General features: G+C 41.5%; 1 protein-coding gene across 18 annotated transcripts in view; it reads left to right on the forward strand.

Moving 5' to 3' along the window:
* The window catches only part of LOC110835956 (MAP7 domain containing protein ensconsin), a 220,188-nt gene that overhangs the window by 104,922 nt on the left and 98,513 nt on the right, over positions 1–16,753 (forward strand). For 2 of the 18 annotated variants that reach the window (XM_087346377.1, XM_087346380.1), the window contains exons 1-2: positions 11,512–11,657; positions 12,328–12,598. The exons of 15 other annotated variants lie outside the window; for them this stretch is intronic. In XM_087346377.1, the coding sequence (XP_087202503.1) occupies positions 12,427–12,598 (172 nt within the window). In that variant the 5' untranslated portion in view covers positions 11,512–11,657; positions 12,328–12,426. Of the gene's footprint in view, positions 1–11,511; positions 11,658–12,216; positions 12,599–16,753 lie in introns of those variants that run through there. One more of the 18 variants, XM_087346378.1, reaches the window with a different exon arrangement.

Here is a 16,753-nt window from a genome sequence, read left to right on the forward strand (position 1 = left end):
AGTGGGGTACGCTTACCCCCGGGGGTACGCGAAGACATCTTAGGGTTACGTGAAATTTAAATATATATATATATATTATTTTATGATAAACACTGAATAATCAGTAATATAATTTATTTAATTTATTTAAGATGTAGATTATATACTATGTATAACTTGAATTATACACCCACAACTTTGGGGGATAAAGTTGAAGAGAAATTATATCTGGGGGTACGCGAACAGAAAAGTTTGAATACCACTGATTTAGGGTATTGAGATTTAATTTTGGTAAACATTATGGTTCCACTGAGAAGATTTACTACTGCCATAGTCAGTTACAAAGTTTAAGAAATTTGCAACTGTAGTGAAGTTAATTGTTCCGTTGAATGTAATTCAAAAAAGAATGTTGCCATCACGCGAACTAAGTTCATCTTTACGTTTGGTGGTAATATGTGATACGCCATTGCAGCTCCGAATCTTCGACGTGACAAGTAGACGATAAACATTACGCCGGAGACCACAGCCCCAATTTGTCAGTGCCTTGAATGCGTTAGTGTTTGTACGTAATTGCTCGTGTTTCTTTGTTTTCGATTGCATGGAAATGTTGGTCTCTCATTCGCGGCGTTGTTGCAGTGTGTGTTATTGTTGTAGTATTGATTTTGAATTAGGGACGGAAGAAGCAGACAGTGCAATGTTGGCCAGCTGATGGCGCCCTGCGTATCGATTTGGGTTCGGCGCCACCACATCTTAAAGTTGAGCTCCAACCATTACGCGCAACGTATTTATGTCCGAAGATGGTTGTCGTCTGAGTAGTCTTGCAGACGTTTACCAACGTTTCAGGGGTCTTTTCTGCCTCCATCATCAGGGCGATGAGTGATGATTGAGGCGTCAAGGACCCCTGAAACGTGAAAAATTCAAATCCTATATGGTTTATGTCTTCTAAATCATGACCTCGGCCCGAGACCTGCTGCCTTGACTAAGTTTTCGTGGTTTTCCGCAGTCCCTTACAGAAAATACCGAGATAGTAATTAAAATCGGCCACAGCAGATTCCTTCCACCGCCTTTCCAGACGATATTAACGTTATTTAACCTGAGCTAGTGACAACTATAAATACGTAAAAATAAAATAAATATCTGTTTCCGTCGAAGTTTACCGATTTTTTTAGAGGTTCGTACTGCCTCCATCATCAGGGCTGTAAGCACCTCTGAAACACTGGTAAACTTCTAGTAGACTACAGCGGATCGTCTCAGAAGACGGCCACCGTCACATTTTCTATGATTTGTCGTGTTCTTTCTCCTTTGAGGAAGCTCACTTTGACCTGGCCCGAACACAAGCGACGAATTATATTGCCACTTTGTTTTTATTTATTCCATGACTCAGGCAGACTGGCAGCGAATGTTATGGTTACTTGTTTGGACTCGCTTTATAGAAAATCGATACTTCACACGACACACTGGCTTCCATAGTGAAAGTGGGCATGTTCATCCCTATGGCGGGCATAAGAGCGCGAAACGGCCAAGATATGCTCTAGTAGGCTGCTTCTAATTTTTTTAAAAGCAAACTTTGAAATTAAGCAAGTTACTTTATGTTTTAGATAACGTGAATTTGATTAGACCATGAACGTATGGGAACGTACATGAATATTTTCTTGATTTCGTGATGCGCCTTCTTATGCTGGAAACATCTATTTACTGGGGGGAAAAAAAAGTAGCTTGTCTGTTTTCTGGCATCGCACTACCAATATGTGTTTTTGACCTGGCATGAGGTTCGCTCATGCTTCTGAATCTTGACGTGCGGAGCAGCACCTGAGGTTCACTCATACTTCTGCATCTTGCCGTGCGGAGCAGCACCTTCCTGTACCGCCAATTTCTGTCTATGCTGTACGGATCGCATTTAAAATCAGTTCTTATTTCGTTTTACATGCTTGTTCTGAATTTTTGTGACAAAAATAAGCTGTTAAATTAGTAACGTAGCCTATAGCTGTACGCATGTCTTATTGGTAGGGCTAATTTACACAGGAAGTTCATTGACTTTGCGTTAACTATTTGGCATCAGACACATCTGGAATAAATAGACCTACATTTTACATAGGCTCTTAATTTATGTTTTATTCAATGACGGTTTTGGCATCTCAGGCTCAGGGTGAATGTTTAGTGTAGTCCCACACTGTCTCTTGTGTCGCTTTTATTTCAGGCGCTGGGTATGGAAATACAGCGTCACTGGAATGCATGCTGTGCATTAACCGGCCAAAAGCCAGTTGCTGTTTGTTCGTCTACAACCTTGTAATAAACATTGCAACAGACTGCAGTCACGTTCAGAAATAAATATGTAGAACAGGGCATGGGATTGGGGGGGGGGGGGAAGAAACTTGCTGTAGCAAGAAATGTGCAGAAGACGTCATGTAAGAGTGAGTAAAGGTCGTTGTAATAAACGAACATTTATTACTATTCAGACTGAACGTAGCTGCAGAGTAGTATCAGGCAAGGGCCGATGACTTTACATCCTCCCCAATTTATTATGCCCGAATTTATAACTTGTGTTGGGCAAGGCCGTGGTCTAGGCAACACGGAGTTTTCCTCCGTGACATCCCAACAATTACTCCATTCACACACAGAAGAAGGCAATGGCAAACCACTTCTGGATCATCTGCCAAAAACGTATATGAACAGGTCCCAGTCCGAGAAAAGGATGGAAGGATCCTGTTCATATGGACCTGTCGTCAGACAGAACACTACAAATAAATAAAAATAATCATCCGCCGACTGTACATGATCAGTGTTAAACGCCTTGTATTTTTTGTTGTGTAGTCCCTCACAAGTGGACCTGCCAGTCCGTTGTTTATATAAAGTTAGTTGGTGGTTGGTGGGACCTGTACTCTGAAATCCGGTGTTGGAAGTTCTCACAAATTCCGTATGATGGTGCTGTGCGTACGGCATAGCAGCAGCGCCTCTATTGGTGTTCCATTGATGTTCTTAGCGTCTTGGAACTTCGATTGACATAGCTCACGTGCAGGAAAGAAGTTACATGTCGATTTGTTGCTGAGCTAAATGTCTTTTTGTTAAGCATGCATATGTTACTCTGTCTGTTGGTTACTATGTTCGTTCGAATTTCATGCAAATAATATTGAAACCAATGAATGTATTCAATCACGACGTACATTACCATTGTAAAATAAACTGTGTAATTAAATTTAGGATCGTGTTCTTTCGGACTTGCATGTAGATACCAACGTTTAGGACAATTGCCTTCATCTCTAGGGCTGAAATTGGACACATCTTCACCTCAGTGCTTACCCCCTCATCTTTATTATTAGTCCTGTTATTTGAAGGCATATATCCATGTTTTCTTCAGTGGGAAAAGAAAGAAATGTCAGTATTATTATTATTTTTCATTGCCTTTTTTATTACATCGAGAGTCGTAGGTTGCAATTTTAACTATTTTTTGTGTTTCACGCATGTCCTGTACGACGAGCCGTTTCTTTAAAAAAAATCGATTATTTTAGATTCATGCTTCGTTTTAAGTCGATATACCTGTATTTGGCCGACACGAACCGAGGCCGACATTAAATTAGATCGACGATTTCAGTGTAAACTCTCAAATGCCAAACTGAAAATGTGATCCCGGTTGTGCGGTCGTTTGTAGTGGTTGTGCATGTAACTCAAAAAATAATAGAACAAAGACGTACGTGGTAGTCTTTTACGCTCTCGGCTAGATGGCGCTAATCAGTTGAGCTTTGCAACTGTGTGTTCTCTTTGTGCTACGAACTGAAACTTAGATAATATTTAGACTGCCTTCGTCTTTAAAGCTTTAAGTGGTATGTGGCACATGGATGGCCATAAGTCGCGACGAGGTTACCTTTAAGACGTAATAAAATATCATGATTAAAGAGACAGCGTTATGGTGATTCTACGTCTGTTAAAAGAGGAGGGGTGAGTGGATGAAATATCTCCAGATGCAGGAGTAAACAGGGGTGTCACGTGACGCGCCGTAGCTGGGATTCCCAGGTTTGCTGAGATTTTCGATTCACGAGTACGCTACTACGTACCTTTGCAAAAGAATAACACATTTTCATTTACGTTATAACGTGTTCTGACATTGCCCATGGCGGATTCAAGTCCATTCACAATCGAGAAATGTCTCGTGAGCTTGTGGGTTCATGACAAAGGACGAAGTGGCCTGAAAGCGAACTTTGCCTTGCGTCTTAATAAATCAGCTCCTAATGAGGCTAATTTACGTAAATTGGTATTAAAACGTTTGTAACCGGTTCGATGTTTGATGCGAAGCGAAGATCACATAAGTGCAAGTCCCAATTGTTCGAATTTTGGTTATCCGACTTTCCCTTTTGTCCGACATGCTGTCGGAACTCTCAGTTTTATGAAGTCAACTCATTATATAGCGAAATGAGTCTCGACAAATGCCCATTATTAATTTCTTTAAAAGAATAAACTTTTTTAAGAGACCCTCAGTCGATGAATTATTATCCAGTTAAAATGCGATATTCTCCATATCAACACCATTACGTCAGTAGCCCTTCAACGGACCTCCCGGCAGCCCACTTTGGCGTCAAATACGGTCATGTGATGATTTTATAATGGAGAACTGAGTTAATGATGTGACATCTCTGAATTCCGAAAAGTGTGCGTGTTCCCGTACGCCTTCTTCACTTTCCGATTGCTGCTATTCGCTATTCCCCGAAATCGTTGCGTTTGACTCCCTGGTGGAACAGGTTTGTTAGCTGCGTGAGAAAACGGACACTTGGTCATGACACACGGGCGAATTAAGCGCTCGCCTTTTCAAGGAGACTGAGCGTGGGAAAGCATTATTGTTTTCTGCAAGTGTAGTCGATGTCTCCTTACAGATATTTCTGAGGTAGCAGCTTGCTTATATTTTTGCGTCATGTTATGGTTCTGTTTGAATGTTCGTTAGTTATCATCTTCACACAGTAATTATTTACAAATAAATTGACTCACTTAACACGTCACGTATTTCATGCGACGATGTGCTAAGCTGTAGTGTGAGGTTGGTAACTACCGAACGTTTCTACAGAAGAAGATTACCACCGATACAATCCAGGGTCTGTATGCGATTTGCGTTGTATTTTATTAACCCGTTAGCCTGTTTAACTACTTCCCCCCCTTCTTGTAAGACGGATTTGATGTTCTCTGCCTGTATTTGTGAGGTAAGGTGCAAACATTATGAGCATTTTGCATTTGTACCAAAGACAACTCTGCTTGGTTTATCTTGATAAGTAAAACCAGTGTCGGTTATTTAAGGGAGTCCGGGCTTGGTGTTTGGGTTTCAAATTATCAAGCGGTTTCTGCTGAGTGTTTAACCGGCTGTTTCTACCAATGTTCTCTTACGTCTGAGGTAGTTCCTGCATCAGATGGTCAAAGTGTCAGGTTAACTCAAACGACAAGTGTTTAATTCCGTTGTTTGCATAGGAGCTGGCAAGATACATCGTTCATTGGCTGGTTTCGTGTTAGAAATCGAGCGTCTGTACAGTTGCACGATCAATAGAGTTGTCCAACTTCCGTCTACCGAGCGAGGAAGTCTGGGAATTTATCTCCCCCCTACTTAACTACACGTAAAATGCGTATTTGCAGCACTGGAATAGATCAAAGGTCGTTAGCATTCACTCAGCTGAATTAGCTATATCGATTAGAACGTAGAGGTCGATATGTGGAATGTAGTTGTGTAATCGGTGGAGAGACTGTTATAGTTTTGTTGTCCTCTGCCTTTTCTGATTAACAGGTCAGTAAAACAATCGATGTCACATTTTACTGTATAGATAACATTGTAAAGTAACAAGTCTTGAAATGTTTCTTGAAAACTGGAAACGTGTTTCTCAGGTGCATTAAAATGTCTGGACTAGCTGCATTGTGATAAGATCTTGAGTGTTCCCACGCTAGATGGCGGAGGAATAGTCTCGTAGGCTGTGCCATTCCCAAGTGGCGCATCTGGTGGTGGGGACAGGCGTTAAGCTTAGCGCTTGCATTGCAATGTCTGTCTTCCAAATACATTAAACGACTATGGACGCCTACTGCGAATTAAGTCTTGTTTCTGGCGAATGAAAAATAGGCAAGTTTTCGGATTCTTCCGGCGCTGAGTCTGAAGATGGCTGTCTTCTGGGTTGTTGCACCGTGTAGTCTGGTAGAAGTTTACCGACGATTCAGAGGTCCTTGCTGCCTCCGTCAGCAAGGAGATGACTTGTCGCTCTGAAGACAACCATCTTCGTACTCATCAATATGAGAACCCGATCATATTATAAAAGCAGCCGTTGAATTTCAACGAAGAGTGTGATTTATACACCCCCCCCCCCAATTCCTCACGCCCTGTTAATTTTATTTGTTCGTCCTGTCTTGATTCTCAAAAAATATTTTTTTCGAACCTTTATATCTCTTTCCAAAACAAAATTGCATGTTATGTTCGAGAGTTTTTCGCTTCTGAGAAATATTGCTCTTCTTTCTGTGTGAGGGAATTTCTGTCACAAAAAGGTTGTATTTTGCCTTTCGCATTCCCCCCACCCGCCTCATAGGAATATATATGTACCCCCCCTTAAATTTTATCTGACCCCGAATTGAAGTCCATTTGATGAGCTCATAGAGTACGCCTGCGCAATACAGAATACAGCTCCATTAATGGCATAACTGGCTGACGTGCTGTATCAGATGCAAGGCAACTTTGATGCAACAGCCGACACCACACACACACGCGTTTTTCCTCTCGACTAGTTCTGCTACCGTCGAATGCCGCATAGGGAGGAAGCAATAACTTATTTATGTTTTATTTTTTTGCAAAAATAAAATAAAAATAAAAACCCGAAGAAGCGAGTGGTAACAAAACAGTAATTTTCCCAGCTTTGATAACATACATTTGTATTCTTTTGGACCGGCGCAAGTTGAAAAACGTCACAATTAAGCCTGCCTTAATCCAGCGTGAGGGATCAATATTATGGTACGCGCATGCGCGAGAACAGGCACATTCAATAGCTTTTCAGATTTGAAGTTGTCACGTGGTTTAAAATGTCGACGGTCGCTTTTGATTTGCGGTCCTGTCGATGTTTACTTTTCACTTAGTGGTTTTTGGGCGCTTTCATAACTGAAAGTTGCCAGAATGAGACTGTTCGATCTGCCTGCGTCTGTCGTCCGTTTTCTTGCCCGGATTTTTATTTATTTCTTGTTGCCTGAGTTTTACTTAAGTTTGTCGACGCAGTGACGGGTGCGTTACATGATGATGATTCAGACGATTCATGATGTACCGTGAGTAGAGTGACGTCACGCGCTACCCGGGGGTTGTAATGGCGACGTGTGAGAAGGGTCTGCGACGTTTCGGCTGTCGGTCCGCGTGCATTAGGAACATGGCAGTTGTAATGTAGAAAACTGCGGTGAGATTTTTATGGCGGTGAGAATGTGGATTGTGGTCTCCTGCTTTATGACACCTTGTTGTCTTATAAACGTTTATTATCGTTCTCGAAGAACGTCTTGCCTCCATCTTAGGTGTAGAATATAGAGGCGTATGTTGCTAACCATCTGTAAGACGATTGACATCATAAGCTAGAAGACCATAATCCACAGCATAAAATGGACAAGTCTAAAACACGATCTACTAATAGTGACAACTTCCGCACTACATTCTTGTTCTTCGTATCCTTTCGCTCCTAAGCGGAGTGATCAGCCCGTCGCAGTCGCGGTACATTGGTTTACCAGAATATAATACAAAGTATTTAACGCATGCGCAGGAGAAGACGGAAAGCAATGGATAGTCTGAGCTCCATTTTGATTAACTCCATGACGCGGTTTGCGAGCCACTACGACTTTCACACATGGCCAATGTGAAATGCGTATTGCCGTGTACTTCATATGTCAGCACAGTGAATAAGCACGCAGAAATAAGTAAAAGTCGTAACAGTTCTTGTAAACAGATGCGCTGCCACAACTAAAGTTTTTGTTCGCTTATTTGAATATTTTTAACCAGCCGCCACTGGCTTATCGTCATCTGTTTCCAGAAAGGTAAAGAGAACGCCATTTCTAATACTGCTGTTACTCATGTGCGGAGCAGAGTCCTTCACTGTTTGTTAATGGTGGAGGCTCATATTGGGAGTTCGCATTTTAAATATAAAACGGCGTTGTGGCCTGTGCTTGATATGTAAAGGTCGTGCCGTAACTCAGGCGATTAGTTGTCGGTTTCTCGTCGCGGAGGCTCGTGTTCGCGCCCAGGGTAGTGTATACAGGATTTGAGACGGACGTAGTGGAACTGGAACATGTTTTTCTCCGAATTCTTCTGTTTTCCCCTGTCATTATAATTTTACCGCTACTCCGTATTCATTCATGTATTATTTGGGAGGCCGTCACAGTGGCCGCGTGGTCTGAGGCGTGGGCCTTGTGCTGCTTGGTCACTAGGACCGTGGGTTCGAACCCCACTCAAGGCATAAATGTTTGTCCGCGACTCTCTGTGTTGTGCTGTCCTATGTACAGGTAGAGGCCTTGCGACGGGCCGATCCCTCATCCAAGGAGTCCTACCGAATGTCTAATAGATCAAAGGCAGCTAAAAGTTGGGACCCGCAGATGCTCAAGGCATAGGTTCGGTGGTTGATCGATTACATCAGATTTCGGTTCCATAAGCCCACCCCCTTTTCATCCATGGGCGCATGGAGTTAATCTCTCAGTATAGTAACTAGGCTTTGGGCAGGCGTCCAAACCGCCTCTGGGATCAATCCGTATCTTACACAGCGGTAGCGGCGTCCCTTTCAACAGGGATGAAGCTACCGGAGCGCAGATTTGACCGCTTACATCCACGTAGTGGAAATTTCAGGAATGCGCGGAGACATACTTCCATTCACCCATACTTCTTCACGCAGTGTTTGCGTAGTTAAGCTCGGGAGAAAAATGTACCGCTCCCTCCCTGCTTGATTAACATTTTATACGAAAGAATGAATAAAGTAGAATTATAGAACATCAACAAATGTGGTCCTGTATGTGAGTGATGTAAACTTTAGTCGTGGTAGCTTTCTCGTTGGTCAACTGAATTAATCTCCGCCTCTGAAGGAGATGGTATAGTCATGTCTACTTGGGTCATCTTCAGTGTGACCTCGCCAAATTAGCTCGTTTATGTGGCCAAATTTGCCCATTCAGCAAGTGTGTCATATATTTATATGGTCACATGATCCACCTGTATTCTATATAATAGATTGGTTGTATATGTAGAAGACATGTTAGGAGAGTATCAGTGTGGCTTTAGAGCAGATAGATCAACGATAGACCAGGTATTTGTATTGAGACAGATTCAAGAGAAAGCCTATGAATATAATATTGACTTAAATCATTTATATGTGGACTTCAGACAAGCATTTGATAGTCTCAATAGGGACCAAATGTTAAATGATATTCTCCTATTAGGGATACCATCTAAATACGCCAGGCTCATTAGAGCAACGTTGAAAGACTCCAAGGCAGTAGTAAGAGTAGATGGTGAGCTAACTAAACCATTTAATGTCAATATGGGAGTTAGACAAGGAGATGCTCTCTCAACAATGCTTTTTAACCTGACGCTGGAAGCATCTATTCGGAAACTGAGATCTCAGGACATATAGGCATAAAATCAATACAAGTGAGTGCGTATGCAGATGATACAGTTATTATTAGTAGAAATAAAATTGATAGAAGAAACACAATTAAGGGAGTTAAAAATAAATGAATCGAAAACAAAATATATGAAAGTTACAAGAGCAGCAAGAAATGTCACAAATAAATTGAGAATAGGACATTATAATTTTGAACATGTGCGGAATTTTAATTACCTGGGTTCACAGATTAATACTATAAATTCAGTAACTAATGAAATAAAAGCACGTATTGTGAATGGTAATAGGTGTTACTATGCCTATCAGAATTTAATGAAGTCTAAAATACTGGGGAGGGAACTTAAACTGAGAACCTATAAAGTTCTGATAAGACACATATGGATGTGAAGCCTGGACTAGCTTTGATGAGCGACAACTTAGAATATTTAAACGCAAAATATTACGGAAAATCTATGGTCCAACACAGAATAGTGATGGCTCCTGGAGAATTAGAATGAATCATGAACTAGATTGTATCATACAGGGAGATATTGTGAGGCTGATCAAAAACAAAAGGTTAGCCTGGCTTGGCCATGTTGCAAGAACGGAAGGAAACAGGGTAACTAGAAGAGTGATGGAATGGAGACCGATGGGAAGAAGGATGAGAGGGAAGCCACAGAAACGATGGATAGACGACGTGGAGGAGGATGTGAGGACGATGGGAGTAAGGGGATGGAGAAGAATTGTGAATGATAGGACAGAATGGAAAAAATTCATCGAACAAGCTAAGACCCACACAGGGTTATAACGCTAGAAGAAGAAGAAGACATGATCCACCTGTGTCCGAGTAGTTGGGGTTCGGATGCAGACAGTACGCGGCAGGTGGCTGCTGTATTCGCCGCCACCAAATTGCGTGCTTCAAGGCCACAGAAGGACTTGACCATATCCCCCATCGCGTGTCTCTAATTCAACAGTAGAACTTCGCAAGTTTTGTTACGCTGGGAGTCCTGAGCTGTCGTCACTCGCGAGGGCTCCGCTGTTCGCGGGTTTGATGTGACCTTGAAGCTTGCAGTCTGGTGGCTGTTTCTGAAGTAGGAACCTCACAGCCCTTACTGACAAAGATTTCAGTGGAATGAAGACTCTTTGTTGCTTCTTTCCCCAGTTATGTTGTAGTAGTTGTTCATTTGTTGGGCTAGAAATCTTTCCCTTAGAGGATACACGTTGATGAATGCAGTTTCTTTCCAGAACGAACTATGTTACTAGTAAAGTGCACATATTCGGGAGATGTCGCTTCGAATATTGACATGTACTGACTGCGGGGAGGGGAGGGGGGGGGAGCTCTCTTTACTCTACTCTTTATATGGGCGCTTTGTACGTTTACCTTACGGCTTAACATTGAGGCCACGGTTTTCACTGTCAAAGCGATTCTGCATTTCGTCCTCTGCAAGAATTGCATCTGGAAAAATGCTAGTGGTTATATCGCTTGTAAGAGCCCATAAATATTGGTTTTTATACGGAATGGCGAGGTCTTTTAAAACTCTCTTTTGAATGAATAGATTCGTTTCCCGCCACATAACTATTCGCCTTGGTTTGGATGTCTGTAACAGAGGAGGTTTCGTAGATACCTCTTTCTGGGGAACTCCTCACATCGATTGTCATGAGCGCAAAGTTTACTCGGCCTCGAAGGTTGTTTTCATTAGATTACTGATGCTGATGAAACCCACAACCGCAAAAAGTAGTCCGTACGTAATCTGTTGATGGCATTTTCCTCTCATCAGACGGAATTGTTATCCTCGGACGTACCTCGCGTCGAACGTTGTTCGGAAAGCGTGTGATCAGCTGTCGTATTAAATCATCATCGTTGTCCGTCGTGTGCTGGTGACTGGTTTCTGAGCCGTGCGTGTGTGAGGTCTTGTATGGGCGGGAGACTAGCTGGGCTCTCAAGGTTCGCCTTCAAGCTGTCAGTCTGTGGGTAGATGTTGAATGTGTTAGAGCTCGAGGAGTCGTCGTGTGATATCTGTGTCTTGAATATTCGGCTCAGTTTGAATCCCAAACCGGTTATTGGTCGATAACAGATTGCAGATATCAAGTTGTCCGTGTGATTGTGCAAATAAGGTGTGGGTCGCTAATTATAGATGTCGTGAGATTGCATGTCTGTAAGGCTCGTACAGATTGGCTCGCTGCGGGCGTGTTTTGTTTGTCGTTGGGTCCGGTAGTGCTGCAAGTGAACTCCAGAGTGTTTCAGCGAAGTCGGATGTTCCGAATTAATCACTTCTTCTGTTTGGAGGCCCCTCCCTTTAGCTGCGTGGGGCGTCGGCTCGTTTTCTGTTCCCCTCAAATCGAAGTTTTACCCCCTAAACTTTTTAATCCTCGGAATCAAGTGTTTTTTACTTACAGAATTTTTGCGGTATATTTAAATTATTTATTTTTATGGATTAAGAAATTAATTGTGCAGGGTTTATTATGTACAGCATTAATTGCGGTATCCCGAAATTATTTAGTCATAATTAATAAATGAATTGGTTTATGAGAGGTACGATTTGAGAATATAACACCTCTGGTTCTAGAGCAAACACTTGACGTGCGCATGCGCAATATACATACTTCTTTAGGCTTTTGTGTCTTTGGTAACGGTATGAACGTTGGGTAGTTTCATGTCTGAAACACGACATTTCTCGGTCTGGGATTCAAACTTTGAGGGATATGATTCTTTGTAGCGCAGCGACCTATTTGATAACATATTTTTTAAAATATGACGAACGACTTGTCTGTGTCTTCGTTTTAGATTTAATAAGCGGTAAGCCGGAAGTGACGTTGAGACAGTTGCCCGTTAGTGGTCTTCTTGTGTATGTGAAGTGAAATGATCTGACGTGTGGTAGTGACCATGGGTACGGAGGAATGCAATGACGAGAACCGTATCCCCAGCAACGCGCTGGCTACCCTCCGTGGAATTCTCATCTCTTCGCTTTCGCGAGAAAATATACCAAATATTGACGCCCAATCATTACTGGGACGTCGTAGAAAAGTCACCTTCCAAGATTTGCATCACGTGCCTGGTGAGTGGTATTATTTTTCCTGCAGGCGGAGCTGGAGAGAGGAGATCCATATTTTCAGTATCTTGTCACATTGGCGTTGGACGTCTTTCATGTATTGAAGTCTAGGGTCGTCGTAGTCTTTTTCTGTGATTTAGTACCGAGGATAATATTTGTGCCTAAGGACTACGTAAGAAGCTGGAGAAAATTGTTTAATGATGATCCTCATAATTTGTATTCTATACGAAATATTATTTAGGTGATATAATCAAAGAAGGACAGTGTTGGTGAGTCATGTAGCAGACATGGCATAGATGAGAAGTGCACTCGAAATTTTGGTCAGAGACCCTGAAGGGGAGAGACTGCTTGTACCTAGTCGTATGTGGGATATTGCATTAAAATGACAGTTGGAGAAATAGGGTGTGGCGATCTGGACTGGATTTATCAGGTTCAGATGATTGGTACCAGTGATGGACTATTGGGAATACGGTAATGGGCCTTCTGGTCCCATGAAAGTGGTGAATTTAAATTTTGCAGAAATATACGGAAGTCCCATAGTAGAAAATGGTTTTTACTCATCACGAGCGTATTTCTTTGACTCGGGTGTTGCATTTACTTTGTACCGTCTTATTTGGGACCTTCTGAACAGTTTAGTTACTGGAGGTAATTGTAAAGGCTAGTTTTCTGAGCCTAACAGTGTGTGAAGAAGTTCGATTACTCTTACCATTACTTTGGAAAACGGAACCTAGTATATATTTCAGATGAGTTCTTCATTTTATTTATTTCTGATAACATCTTATAGCGCATCAGTTAAAATGCATCTCTTTATTAAATCACAGTATTTTGTAGTTTGTGATTTTAATTCAGCAGTCTTGTCTTTTTTTGTTTATCTGCTTCATTTATCAGTAATTCTTGGTTTATAACGTACAACGACGTCACTATTGTAACTTGTGGATGTTATTAGTTTCGGAGGAATATAATACCTACATCTTCAGGACTGAATAAACGCAATTCAGGTCTGGATTTAACTTCCCAGTAACAAATTTTTTTATGAAAAGGCGTTTAGACGTTTTGAAATTGTCTCATACGTATAGACATATTTTAAAGTTACGGTTACAGTGATTTTAGAATGGACAATATCGCCTTCGAAGACGCACAAATAACAGTTTTTGCACTCGTGAAGTAAAGGTGTGATGTATGCTTATCTTTTGTTTCCGTGCCATCGTACAGCGTATCAACCCAAAAGACCAACACTGTCATGAGGACGTCAGACCTCATACTAGCAAAACTTGTTTCCATATATGTCGTAATTATGTAGTTTCAGATGAAGGCCATTTACAGGTACCAAGTCTGTCGTTTCAGAGATATTTATTTAGAGTCAGCAGTTTGGCCTATTTGTCCTTGTATTTCGTTGAACATCATATCCATAAATGTGTCACAAAAATTCATAGATCTTAATGACGTCCATACTTTACGTCATGAATACGTTTTTCGTACGCTGACTCGTTTTTGATTGTTAGGTTATGTTTGAGCTTTGCGTGAAGTACGATAGGGTTTATATTTGACAGATATGCACCAAAATTAAATTCAACTGTCAGCTATTTGCTGTTTCTTTCCTGATACCAAATTTAGTCAGTATCAGAGTAATGAAACTTGCGGACTGGCAGACACGACCTCTCTTGCATGCCTTCATTTTTCGTACGTCGTGCAATACCAAGTGTGTTCGATGACAGCAGAAGATGCAATTTAGTAAAATTGCCATTCCACCGTAATATTTCACGGCAGTGATCCATATTAGTTACACCTATTTTTCTGTTACGATTGGTAATTAATTCTGAAATTTTGAGTTAAAAAGTTGGTAGGACTGTGGATGGGGCGAGATACCTGCGATCGGTGTAGCTTCTCTGGTTTCTCTGTTCTTTGTTATTTAGTCCCCCAGTGAAACAGAAGTTGAAGAAATTAATTCTGTAAGGCATTGCGTGGCCTCATTCGTAATCATTGGAATTCTTGAGGAACGATGTGGAAACCTTTCACGTTTAGTCACCTGTCGGCCTTGGCAGACAGAGACGGCGATATACATGCCATTCAAATTATTAAGTCGGCCTCCACTGCTCAAACATTGCATACATGTTGCCAAGCCCATCTTGGTGCTGACGTCATATTGCGTTTGCGTCTTTTAGAAGTGGCAATTATTCAAATGCAGCCATTTAATTCATGGCACAAGGCTTTGGATTATTAGTGGTTCATTCATCGTATGCGAGTGCGAAATTTGAGTCCCATTTCGTAGGTCTGGAATGCAGATTGTGCTGCAACTCTGCTAAAAGAAGATTGGGTATAAGATACAAATTAGCGCGTAAGTTCAGGAATAATATTGAACTGAGCGAAACAGGTTCGATTGACTGGTGAAATGCAATTTAGAAAACATGGATGTATTTTTCATCGTTAACAGTTACGATTTCAAAATAATTAAAGCAGTTTTGCAGTTACTGATTGTACAGTATTTATTTGTTCAACTCAACCCCTTGAAGCGTGAAGTTCATCTAAATACGGTTTAAAAATTCAGTCCCTGTGTTATAGAAATCAACGCATCTCCATTACAAATATACACGTACTTTGCATTTTGCTGTTTGGGACAGGATCAGTGTTTATTTTGAGAATAATACGAAACACGTGAAACATTGTTTTGCTATGTGAAGGTGACCGAATAGAGTTTTAAACATATTTATCATATTTATCATACGGGCACTGAATTGTTAAATAATTAAAGTTGTTCTGAAATGTAGAGTTATTGAATGTCACAATGGGTGGAGCTGACAGTGGTTACACAGGAGATGTAGGTCCTTTGGCGCACGGATACTTGGCCAAATCCAGGTCCGACCTCTTCTACCTTCAGACAGCCCACATTTAACTATAAATGTAATCGATTCTGTCACTATGTTAGCAGTTTGAATTACATGTAACGGACTTATGAGCACTTGTAGTGTAGGCATTGATGGGGTTCTTTTGGGATAGATGAAATGTTTGAGGTATCGTGTATGGCCCCAAAATATTACCCCGAATCTGCCCCCCCCCCCCCCCCCCCCAGAAACATCCTTACGCTATTGGATCGCGTTACGTCGCGAATGAATTGTATTTTAATGTATAGGCCTAGTTCATGTCTTTCGTTGGCAAAACTGAATAACGTAGTATTTGGACCGTGAATAGGGACCCATAGGGTGAGTGACCTTTGTGGGAACCAGAGGATTTTCTTACGCCTATGTCAATCTGTCGAGTTGAATTACAATAATTGCCGCTACTCCTACTCAGAAACTTGACATGACTAAAGGAGACTCAAGGCGGTGAAGATGTCGATGTTGGTTTTCTGGGTGTTAGGTATATACCAACGTTTTGGAGGAACATACTGTCTCATTCTTCAGGACTGACCTGATTAAAATATTATACATTACTTATATTAACTTTCACCCTAACGCGTTATTATCAGTTGATACAGTTTAAATCTGTGTCCAATTTATTTTTATTTACACCTAAGTTTGAGGGGGGAATCGAGTTAAACAAACATCCGCTTCTGGAGGAGTTGAAAACATATCAGGTTTAATTAATTGTTCTCGGGCTATCAGCCGTGCCAGGTGGTTAAATGAGAAAACACCAACGTTTCGAGAATCATCTTCGTTCTCGTCATCGAGGTACTGAACTTCTGATGATGGTTCTCGAAACGTTGGTGTTTTCTCATTTAACCACCTGGCACAGCTGATAGCCTGAGAAGAATTCATTATACTTTGTCGCCGCGAAATCTTCAGAGCATACATACATCAGGTTGTTTATTTTGTGGGCAGTTTCAGTGATACTGAGGCCTAAGGAATGTGAAGCCTCTGGCAGGTCCATGCTAATACTGAATTAAAGGTTTGATTTCGCTTACTCTGCTGATGATGTTTAACTCTCCCAGTGACTGTGAACTTGAGGAAGATTTAATAATCTCGTGTGGATTATTGTCTTCTGTGTTATGATTCTGTATAGTCTTGTTGGTGGCTCTACGAACGTTGTGTTCCGTCATCGGAGTCTCTGGGCGTGTGTTGCAGCGAGGGAACCAAGAAGGTAAATTGCTGTAAGTGCTGGTCCAAACTGTTGCACAGTGGTGCATGGGTAATACGATTAGTAATTCTCTTCAATCTCTTTGGCCAA

The sequence above is a fragment of the Zootermopsis nevadensis genome, unplaced genomic scaffold (genome assembly GCF_977971745.1).
Source record: "Zootermopsis nevadensis isolate Lab colony 2312 unplaced genomic scaffold, Znev_1.0 Znev_ptg000010l, whole genome shotgun sequence".
Lineage (NCBI taxonomy): Eukaryota > Metazoa > Arthropoda > Insecta > Blattodea > Termopsidae > Zootermopsis > Zootermopsis nevadensis.